Raw genomic sequence first — 12041 nt, forward strand, 5'->3', positions numbered from 1 at the left:
ACCAGCGTAAGCGGTGAAATACGCGCATTTATTGTTACATATGAGCACTTACTCCAGCCATAGATCTTGTGGAAATGCTCACAGGGTAAGCAGACCTGTAAATCATTGTATTCCATCTTTTCTACAAGTAAGTGTGCACCCTACCCATGCTCTACACAACTCCACCCTTGTGAACTACTACCTGCAAATTATGCGAATGTAAACAACTAGAATAGCGGCATTTATGCACATGCCTGCCTTTTAAATCTAAGCAGTTCCTTATAAAATTATCCCCTGAGCATGCACTAATTCCCGATTAACATGGAATCAGCAGAGACTGGACAGGGATTGGATGTGGGAATTCGATACAGCTTATATTTAATACACATGAAGTACTGCATGTTAACTGTTAAGGCAGCAGATTAGTCTCGCCTTCATTTGTCTATGTTATTTAATTATATATTTATTTATTGCATTTATACCTCACATTTTCCAACCTGGTGGTAGGTTCAATGTGGCTTACAATTAGCTTAGTAGAAAACAGTTGACATATTTGAAGCAATGAGGTGTGAACAATATTGTTCAGTCAGAATAGTCCAGTTAGATCATTCACTTCTTGTCTTGAAATATATCTTTGAAACACTGTTTTCTGTAATAGTGCCCCTGATGCAGGTGATCAGATGAAATATGACCATGTCACCACCCTCAGTTGGCCATCTTTTTCTCTTTTACACTTTTAACTTTTTTTTTTCATTATTTATATAATAAAGACTGTTGCACACTTGTAGTTCTGGATAAGTAACTGTTACTGAATCTCTTATCATTTTAGCATTTACAACCCATAGCTCTGGCAAAAAAAAAAAAAAGAGCCTAATGTTTTCTACCTAACCCCCCTTCCCTCCAATAAAAGGTTAATTTGTAAAGACTGGAAATTTCTTCCTAAAACATTAAGAACATTGAAGAACTTTAAGAGCAGATTAGAAAAATATTCTGAGATTACATAGGTGTAAAGGATCCTGCCAAGGGGCGAACCTTGGACAGAAGTGAGTGTTTCTCAAGTGCCATCCTCAGCGCCCCTCCGCCCCGCCCCTAAACAGTTCTGGTCTTCAGATACCTACAGAAAATGTTCATGAGGCATACTTGCATAACATTTTGTCTACAAATTGGGCTATCTTGAATACCAGACCTGTTGGAGAACCATGAAGACCAGAATCAAGAGTCTATAGACTTCTACAACATCCTTATGTCCTGTCCAATCCAATTAATTCTGTCCACCAGACAGTTCTAGAACCAAAGAAAAATGTGGCCTATTGCATCTGCACAGTTCAATTCTGCGGATATTATATGACATGCAAAACTCTGCATCCACAATAAGAAATTAACTAGGCAGCAGGTCATATCTTATTCAAAAGTACAGAGCTAAAAATGGTGGAAGGAAAGTAGAACACACTGACCTCTGTTACTCACCACTTAATCACAAATAACACCTTGGATAGTAATGTATGGGTCAGATTATTCAAAGAGATAAATACTTTAGTCCTTGAACATCTCTGGTATTAGGTTCTGAGCACTGAAGATTTCAATAGAAGGCAGGAAATAAAAAGGGCGATTGACTAACCTGACATTCTTCTCTCCTGTAACTTAATTTGCTCAATTACAGCAAGAGTGTGACAGCTCGGCCTTTCATAATGGATTCAGAAATCATCTGAAGTGGCTACATCTGATTTGTAAAAGACTCCATATTGAAAATGTCACTTCATGTACAACGTCCTTCCCCATAGTTCAGAGCAGTATTCCCTATTCCTAAAGCATATGGACTGCCAACTCCGAGTTTAGACATTTATCAGCAAGCTGTATTTTAGAAATTACAACACATTTATATAAAGCAGGATTGACCCTTTGTGGGTCCTACACACACAAGGGCATTGGGCCTCTCTTCACAACAGAAATACATTTTTAAAATGCCAAAAGCCATGACAGAGGAGGAAGCAGCAGGCAGGGCCGCCGAGAGTGGGAGGCAGGTGGGACAAAATTCCCTGGGCCCGGGCCTCCAAGGGGGGCCCGGCGGCACAGTCCCATTCGCCCTCCGTTGTCTACCGTCTGCCACCGGGCCAGGCCCCCTGCCATGAAATCACAGCACCTTTCACCTTCGTGTGAAAGCGCTGCAGGCAGCAGCAGATCGCCTCCCTTCGGGCCTCCTTCCCTCCCTTTGTCCTGCCCTCGTCTAACGTAACTTCCGCGAGGGCGGGACACAGGGAGGAAAGGAGGTCCGAAGGGAGGCGATCTGTTGCTACCTGCAGCGCTTTCACACGGAGGTGAGAGGCACTGTGATTTCAATGCAGGGGGCCTGGCCCGGTGGCAGACGGAGGGGGGGAGTGGTGGCAGCGACCTCGGGGAGGGGGCGGAGATGGGGGCGGGGCCACGGGGGCGGCCTTGCCCCGGGCCCGGCCCAGTCTCCCTGCGGCCCTGGCAGCAGGTAAGGAGCACTGTTTGTCAACAATGCACAGGGGTTGGAGAAAATAGGCAGATTTCTGTGCAAGCAATGTCCCTTGTCCCCCTTACCCAATCTTCTTTCTGGCAGCAGCTGACTGACCAGGGAAAATCTTTGCCTTGGAAGCCACTGAATTACACATCTGAGAGGCTCTCTTTTAAAAATTTCGCTAGTTTGCCTAAAGCAAAAACTGTTGCACACACCCAAGGAGCAATTCTATAAATTAATTTAATCTTTTTTTATCATTTTGCTCAATTACATTCACATTTATCACATAAATGTAAGGAAATACAGAAATTAATATAAAAAGGAAAACATTTTCTCGCAACAATATATATTTACATAAGTGTCCACAATTGGAAGATCCAAGATCAGGAAAACAATCTTAAAGAAAATAAGAAAAACTCAAAATGGTTAATCTTACACTTCACATTTTCTGAAGGAGGAAGGTTAATCGGTTATTGCAGCCGGTACAGTGGTAACTGAAGGAAGTTGCTGCAGAGGATTCTTCATCTGTTTCCACAACTCTTATAATTTCTTAGGTTCAAACAAATAAGTAATAAGGAAATAAAACACCTACAAGGGAATCGCGCTAGGAAGGTCCCACCTAGGGCAGTGATTCCTGGCTTAAAAGCCAAGACTTCACACCTCCCAGTCTGCGATTCCCTTGATGTGTCAGGAAATATATGCATCTTTGAACCCAAAAAACTATCAACCATGTATCGGAAATACAATTTCAAAACATTGTTCCTATCTAAATCAAAGATGAAAATCATAAATTAATTTAATCTAATCTGAACATTTATATTCTGCTTAACCTCAGATCTGCTCAAACTAGGCACCCACTCTAGCACTTACCTGCAAAAGTGCCAGCAGGGTGCCCAAGAACTATTCTACAAGGGCACAAATAACTGGCATATCGTGTAAATGCAAGAGGGTGTTTACATGGGTGGAGCATAGGCAGGACATGGGTAGGGTTCACAATTATGCACTTAACTGAAAGAATGCTTTCAGTTATGCGCTTCCCTGCCACATTTACATGGCTGCATCTAAGCCAGTCTACTGATGGTATAACTGCGGAGGTGTAAATGTAAGGTGTGCTGATACCGGCTTATGCTAGTATTCTATAATGCAATCTGGGAGCCGAGACGCTGTTCTAGAACTGACTGTCACCATGCAAAGATAAGGTCAGCTAAATGGAGACCACTGTTCCCTCTAAACTGAGCAGGAGTCCTCTAACTGCATTGCTGCCAGTGGGGGGCAGTGCTTCAGTATCGTGTTTTCAGTTTGTAGGGACAGGCAGATTCCCTGGAGTCCTGCAGAACTTGCTGGTCCTTCACTATTGAAAATGTGATATGAAGCAGCATCCCCCACTGGCAACCCTCCGTTGCCCCAGGTGCAACAGTAGTACAATATACTACTTAGACTATGAGCCCACTAGGGACAGACCCAGTATCAGTAAAATGAAATCAATGACACACAGAGATGTATTCTAGAACTCAAAGGCACATATGTATATACAGATGACACATATATACAGCTGTATTCTAAAACTCAATGACAAACACATATATACAGATATATTCTAGAACACAACACACACAAATATATACATATGTATTCTAGAACTCAATAACACACACATACAAAGATGTATTCTGTAACTCAATGACATTCACATACACATATGTATTCTAGAACTCAATGATACACACATATACAGAGATGTATTCTAGAAGTCAATGACACACAAACATACAGATGAATTTTACAAATCAATGACACACATAAACATATGTATTCTAGAACAAATTGACACATAGAGACTCATTTTCAGAGCACATAGACTTACAAAGTTACACAGGTTGCTGTGCAACTTTGTAAGTCTATGTGTTTTGAAAATAAGCACCATAGTTAGAAGTATTCGAAAACTCATTGACACAGATATATTCTAGAACTCAATGACACACAGATATAAACAGATGTATTCTAGAACTCAATCACACATATGTATAGAAATATTCTAGAACTCAATGACAAACATATTTATTCTATAACTCAAATCCACGCAGAGATGTATTCTAGAAATCAATGACACACTCAAACAAGTATTCTGGTACTCAATGACACACACATGTATTCAGTCGTATTCTAGAACTCAATGACACATATATACACTGATGCATTTTACAACTCAATGACACACACACAGATGTATTATAGAATTCAATGAAATATGTATTCTAGAAATCAATGACACACATACATTTTAGAACTCGACACACATAAATATTTTAGAACTCAATGATACACACATATATACAGATGTATTCTAGAACACAATGACACACAAATATATTCATATGTATTCTAGAACTCAGTGATACACAGATTCTCAGATTTATTCTAGAACTCAAACACACACACATACACAGATGTATTCTGGAACTCAATGACATTCAAATATACACTTGTATTCTAGAACTCAATGATACACACATATACACTGATGTATTCTAGAGCTTGGTGACATACACATATACACAGATGTATTCTAGAACTCAGTTACACACAGATGTATTCTAGAAGTCAATGACACACACAAACATATGTATTCTAGAACAAATTGACAAATACTCAGAAGTATGCTAGAACTCAATGACACAGATACAAACAGATACATTCTAGAACTCAATGATACACACATATACACAGATGTATTCTAGAACTCGATGACACACACCCAGATATATTCTAGAACTCAATCATATACAGTGACACACACATAGTTGTATTCTAGGACTCATGAAACACACATATACACAGAACCATTCTAAAAATCAATGACATAGATGTATTCTAGAAATCAATGACACACACACACACAGATACATTCTAGAATTAAATGACATACAGATGTATTCTAGAACAAAATAACACACACAGATGTATGTAGAACTCAATAAGACACACACACACACATATTCTACAACTCAATGACAAACACAAAAATACAGATGTATTCTGGAACTCAATTAACAAGAAAAATATGTATTCTAGAACTCAATGACAAACACACATATTAGGACATATTCTAGAATTCATATACGAAGATGTATTCTAGAACTCAATTACACACAAAAAGATGTATTCTAGAACTTATTGACACATAAGCGCATTTATTCTAGAAGTCAATTACACACAGAGTTGTATTCTAGAACTCAATGACACACACATGTATTCTAGTACTCAATTACAGACACATATGTATTCTGACATAGTCTAGAACTCAATGACACACATATACAGATGTATTCTAGAACTCAATGACACACAGAGATGTATTCTAGAATTCAATGACATATACATATATTTTTTGGAAATCAATGACACACAGATATATTCTAGAACTCAATGACATACATTTTAGAACTCAATGATACACACACATATACAGATATATTCTAGAACTCAAAGAAACACATGTAAATGCAGATGACACATATATACAGATGTATTCTAGAACACAATGACAAACACAAAATATATACAAATGTCCTAGAACTCTGTGATACACACATACATAAATGTATTCTAGAACTCAATTATACACAGATGTATTCTAGAACTCAATGACACACACATACATAAACGTATTATACTCAATGATACACACATATACACAGAATCTGTAGACTTTCACCACACAAAGTTAAGGTCAGCTAAATGGAGACCACTGTTCCTTCTAAGCTGAGTGGGAGTCCTCCAACTGCATTGCTGCCAGTGGGGGGCGGTGCTTCAATACTGTGTTTTCAGTTTCTAGGGACAGGCTGGTTCCCTGGAGTCCTACAGAACTTCACTATTGAGTCCTTCACTATTGAAAATGTGATAGTGAAACTGCACCCCCCACTGGCAACCCTCCGTTGCGCCAGGTACAACAGTAGTACAATATACTATTTAGACTGTGAGCTCACTAGAGACAGATCCAGTACCTGTAAAATAAAAAACTGTAAACCGCTTAGGTCTAAGCAGTATATAAATAATTAAATGAATGAATGAATAAAAATTTGAAGGTGGAGGACTTCTGCACAGCTTAGAGGGAAAAGTGATGGAGACACCCATATATAGAATAGTGCTCCACAGCATATAATGATGTCCCATGTACCAACCATCAGGAAATGACAGAGCTGATTAACATCTGCCTAATGTGCCCCTTAAATTGTATGTGCTTTGGGGAAGGGGGTGCCTATTTACTGATGTAGAAGCAGGACATATGAAATTCAGCATCTAACCGGCTATTGGACACCACATAAAGACAGGTTTTATTTATGCAGTTACCTGGGCCTGAATATTGGCAGTGGCGTTCCTAGGCTGGCTGACACCCGGGGTGGATCGCTGATGCGCCCCCCCCCCCCCTGGTGAAATTACCCCCCCCCCCCCCCCGGGTGCAGCGCGACCCTCCCCCCGGGTGCATTTTTACCTGCTGGGGGGGGGGGGTGCCGCGCACCTGTTGCCTCCGAGTCCGCTCGTTCCCTGCTGTTCCCTCTGCCCGGGAACAGGAAGTAACCTGTTCCGCGCAGAAGGAGCAGCAGGGAGGGAACGAGCAGACTCGGAGCCAACAGGTGCGCGGCACCCCCCCCCCCCCCCCCAGCGGCGTGCACCCGGGGCGGACCGCCCCCACCGCCTTGGTACGCCACTGAATATTGGTACTTAACAGGTCAAATGCTGACTCCACCCCTGGAATTCCCCCCAAAATAGCCAGTTTTGAGATAGGCATTACCCAGACATTTGCAGTTGCACTAAGCAGTTAAGTGACACTGAAAATGACCAGTTAGCCCCAAACACGCATTTCAACCGGCTAAGATGTTTCAGGCCAGTTAAATCGCTTTGAATATCAAACCGGCAATGTTCACCTTCAACTTAAGTGATGCTCAGGGCAGCATCAGCTCTGCATCAGGCACCTCCAACCTCAAATAACCAAACTTCCCTTTCCACAGGGCACTGTTGTTTAATTGTATTCAAACTGGGCAACAAGTTTCTGCTGCCCCTGCCACAGTAATCAAACTTATTACTAATTATTTTTTTGTTCTATTTTAAAAATGGCAAAACTGACCTTCTAATGGCAGCACCGACCTATGAGTTAATCATTTCCTGTCCATTAATAGCAAAGTGGGTTAAGGGGCACCTGCAAATTTCTCCAGGCTGTCATTAACTGCAGACGTGCCCTCCCCCTCCTGCACTCTCTCTTGGACATTAGCCCTTAATTTACAACATTTATTTTGAATGGAAAGCAAGCTAGGAACATCAAAAAGGGAACCTCTTACAGACAAGCCCGTTTGTTGAGAAATAGGCTTTTAATAACCCAGCACTGGTTCAGACATCAAAATAAGTTTTAATTACACAGCAGCAGCTTCACTGTTTCCATGTATTCTGTTTCTACATCAATAAATGAGCAACCATTGAAAATTAGCGTGCAGGAGAAAAGGACCGAGTCCTAAATTACTTCATATCATTTAAGGCCTCCTCCTCTCCTCCTCACTTCCATTGAAAGAAATGACAGTGCTCCTCTGCTAGCCTATAGAGGCTGTCTGTGATTACAAAGTCCTTTTACAATTTTCCATCCAGCAGCTCTTGCAGTCCTGTCAAGAAAGGCTGACAAGTGACAGCCACAATAACCCACCAAGAACAAACAGCCCAAGCTTATAGGCCTAAGAGAACTTCTCTGCTTAGACGTTTCTGTTTAGAAATGAAGAAGAAAAATAGCCCCTCATTAGACTAATAAAATTGTAAACTCCAGTACCACCTACTTTCAGTCCTTCGGTTTCAAAGCAGCTGAACAAAAACACACTGCAAAATACCCCTCAGGCATAAACAGCAGCCGAACAACAAACAACGGCGTCAACTTACATGTATTCACACAACAGCCACCAGTGGCTTCAGGTTTTCAGCAAACAGCAGTGGATTTTCTCAACATCTTCATAATTACAGCATGCAATTTTAATTTAATGACCAGATCTACCACATGCAAACAGACAACCTGTTTCCGGACTGAGTGAACAGAAATAACGCCCATCCGAGCGTGTCACTAACCTGTTGCAGTCCACGTGAAGCTGTAGGTGAGATGCACTAACTGACAGGGCAATTTTGTGCCACTGTCCGTCTGCCATCCGGTACGGGAACACCTCCGTTCTTGACTTTCCGCTGGATCTGTACTGGTACCTAATCTCATCTCTCAAGCTGCTGCTCTCCAGTTCAAAGTAGCTGTGTGTAAAACAGGAAGAATCAGTTCAGTTATACACCTGGGCGCTATTAATTTTCAATATGGCAGGATATGACTTGGCAACAATGCAAGGAAATAACCATAAGATTACGTGACTAGGGACTTTCAAGCACATTGGTGAGTAAAGCGCTGCGTACACTTGGTACAGTTATAAAATGATTATAGAGATGTGCAAGCCTGGGAAATTTTATGCATATAAAGAATATTCATTACATTAGCTTTATCTGCAGAAAACCCTCCAAATTAATGCATGTAAATATGATTTATTTATAGTAACCTATTCTTAAGCACTTTAATCACATTTATAATATGACATCACCTTTATAAAATGAAACTCTTAATAAATTATTTTTATACACATTGTGCACATCAGTTATCACAAAGATCCCATATACTTTATGTGATATTACTTATTTATTTATTAAGATTTTGCTCACACCTTTTTCAGTAGTAGCTTTTCGTCATCGGGAGTTCATCAAAACCTGGAAAAGACTGTAAAGATGATGGAGTAAATTGAATCAATGTGGTCATGGATCTCAGCTAACGTGTTATTTTGAGGGTACTAAAAATTGGTGCGTATTGCAGTTGCGGACCACCGGACGCCTACAGTGGCTTCGCAGCGCCGGCAGGCGAGTCCACCAGCCCCGGCCCGTTCCAGCCCGCTGATCCAGCGTCTGCAGTCTGACTTCGGGGCGATCCAGCGTCCTGTGCGTCGGGCCGACCGGGGCAGGGACAGAGACTGGGCAGAGACAGTTCATCGGCCCCACCCTGTCCCAGTCTGTCTGTAGGCCCAGCTCTTCCCTGCCTGCCTGCTCTGACCCATCTGCCTGCCTGCTCTGTTCCATCTGCTCCATCTGCCTGCCTGCCTGCTCTGATCCATCTGCTCCATCTGCCTGCTCCAGCTCGCTCCACTTTGCTGACCCAGCTTTTCCCTGCCTGCTCTGATCCACCTACCTGGTCCAGCCCATATGCTGAATCCGGACCTTCTGCACAGCTTACTACAGGACACCTGACCCAGTTTCTCCCTACTGTTCCATCCACTCCACACGATCCAGCTTCTTCCTGCATGTTCCAGTCCGCCTGCTCCAGCCTCCCTGCTTATTACAGCCATCTGCTTCAGCTTGGCCCAGCCCGCCTGATCCAGCTCGTCCAGCTTGTTCCACTCCATCTGATCCAGCTTCTCCCTGCTCGTTCCAGTCCATCTGCACCAGCCTGTTCCAGTCCGTCGGATCCAGCTTCTTCCTGCTTGTTCCAGTCCGCCTGCTCCAGCCTCCCTGCTTATTACAGCCACCTGCTCTAGCTTGGTCCAGCCCGCCTGATCCAGCTCGTCCCACTCCATCTGATCCAGCTTCTCCCTGCTCGTTCCAGTTCATCTGCACCAGCCTGTTCCAGTCCGTTGGATCCAGCTTCTTCCTGCTTATTCCAACCACCTACTCCAGCTGTTCCAGCCCGCCTAATCCAGCTTGCTCCAGTCCGCCTGATCCAGCTTCTCCCTGCTCGTTCCAGCTTCTCCAGCTGTTCCAGCCCGCCTATTCCAGCTTACTCCATCCCGCCTGATCCAGCTCCCCCTGCTCGTCCCAGTCCATCTGCTCCAGCCTCCGCTGGATCCAGCTCTTCCTGCTCGTCCCAGACTGTCTGCTCCAACCTCCATCGGATCCAGCTCTTCCAGCCACCTGCTCCTGCCGTACCAGCCCGCCTAATCTAGCTTGCTCCAGTCAACCTGATCCAGCTTCTCCAGCTCCCCCTTGCTCATTCCAGTCCATCTGTACCAGCTTGCTCCAGCCCGCCTGATCCAGCTTCCAGTCCATCTGCACCAGCTTGCTCCACCCCACCTGATCCAGCTTCTCCTGCTCATTCCAGTCCATCTACACCAGCTTGTTCCGGCCCGCCTGATCAGCTTCTCCCTGCCTGCTGCCTGCTCCAGCTGTTCCAGCCCATTTGATCAAACTTGTCCCAGCCTGCCTGATCCAGCTTGTTCCAGCTCGTCCAACTTGCCTGCTCACTCACTCCCTACCGCTCACTACCTATGGCCCCCATTCACATTCTATTCCTCGCCCTATCCCTCCCAAATCTCTTCCCCCTCCCTCTGCTGTCTACCACACGAACTCACTACCCATCCCCCCCGTCCTGCTCACTACTGCAATACCCTACCTACCCCTATCCCCCACCACCTCACCATCCCTACTGTCCTCCTCCTCCTTCCTAGCTCTTAACCTACAACACCTCCTTCCTGCCATGAACCCTTCCCCATACCTCCTCAGCGCATCCCGCCTTCAGCGCCCTACCTCCCCCACCCTTCTCCACTCTCTCTTGCTCCTTCTCCTGATATCCGCGGGAGTCATCAATCCCAACCCAGGTCCTCCACACATGTCCTCGTCCTATCTATGCAAATGTTCCCGCGATATCTCCAATCTCATCTCCATTCCCCTCCTCCCCCCTTCCTCCCTCCCCTTCTCGTGTGCCCTGTGGAATGCCCACTCAATCTGCAACAAACTTACCTTCACCCATGATCTCTTCATCTCCCATTCCCTCCATCTGCTCGCCCTAACCGAAACCTGGCTCACCCCCGACGACACTGCCTCAGTCGCAGCCCTTTGCCACGGAGGCTACCTTTTCTCCCATTCGCCCCGCACAGTTAGCCGCGGTGGCGGCGTTGGCCTACTACTTTCGCCCTCCTGCAGTTTTCAACCCCTCCTCCTTCCACAGTCTCACTGCTTCTCATCCTTCGAAGTCCATTCCATCCGTCTATTCTACCCGCTGCCACTCCGAGTTGCAGTCATCTACCGCTCCCCTGATAAGTCCCTCCCTTCCTTCCTCACTGACTTCGATGCCTGGCTCTCCGTTTTTCTTGAGCCCTCATCCCCATCCCTCATTCTTGGTGACTTCAACATACACACTGATAACCCATCCGACTCATACGCTTCTCAATTCCTCACCCTAACCTCCTCCTTCAACCTCCAACTGAGCTCCACCACCCCTACTCACAAATCTGGTCACTGTCTTGATCTCGTCCTCTCTTCTACCTGCTCGCCCTCTAATCTCTACGTCTCTGCTCTTCCCATTTCTGACCATCACCTGATCACATTCACACTTCATCACCCTCCCCCTCAGTCCCGCCCAACACTAACCACTACCTCCAGGAATCTCCAGGCTGTTGACCCCCCCCCCCCCCCCCCACCACCTTATCCGCTACTATCTCTGATCTCCTCCCGTCCATCACGTCCTCAGAGTCTATCGACAAGGCTGTTTCCAATTACAATGCCACTCTCTCCGCCGCCCTAGACACCCTTG

General features: G+C 44.5%; 1 protein-coding gene across 1 annotated transcript in view; it reads right to left on the minus strand.

The window, feature by feature from the left end:
* Positions 1-12041, minus strand: part of NELL1 (neural EGFL like 1) — a 633167-nt gene that overhangs the window by 492108 nt on the left and 129018 nt on the right. Inside the window, exon 4 of the mRNA XM_030200710.1 lies at positions 8561-8731. Coding sequence (XP_030056570.1) covers positions 8561-8731 — 171 coding nt within the window. The remainder of the gene's footprint in view (positions 1-8560; positions 8732-12041) is intronic.

Source organism: Microcaecilia unicolor, chromosome 4, assembly GCF_901765095.1.
Source record: "Microcaecilia unicolor chromosome 4, aMicUni1.1, whole genome shotgun sequence".
In the NCBI taxonomy this organism is placed as follows: domain Eukaryota; kingdom Metazoa; phylum Chordata; class Amphibia; order Gymnophiona; family Siphonopidae; genus Microcaecilia; species Microcaecilia unicolor.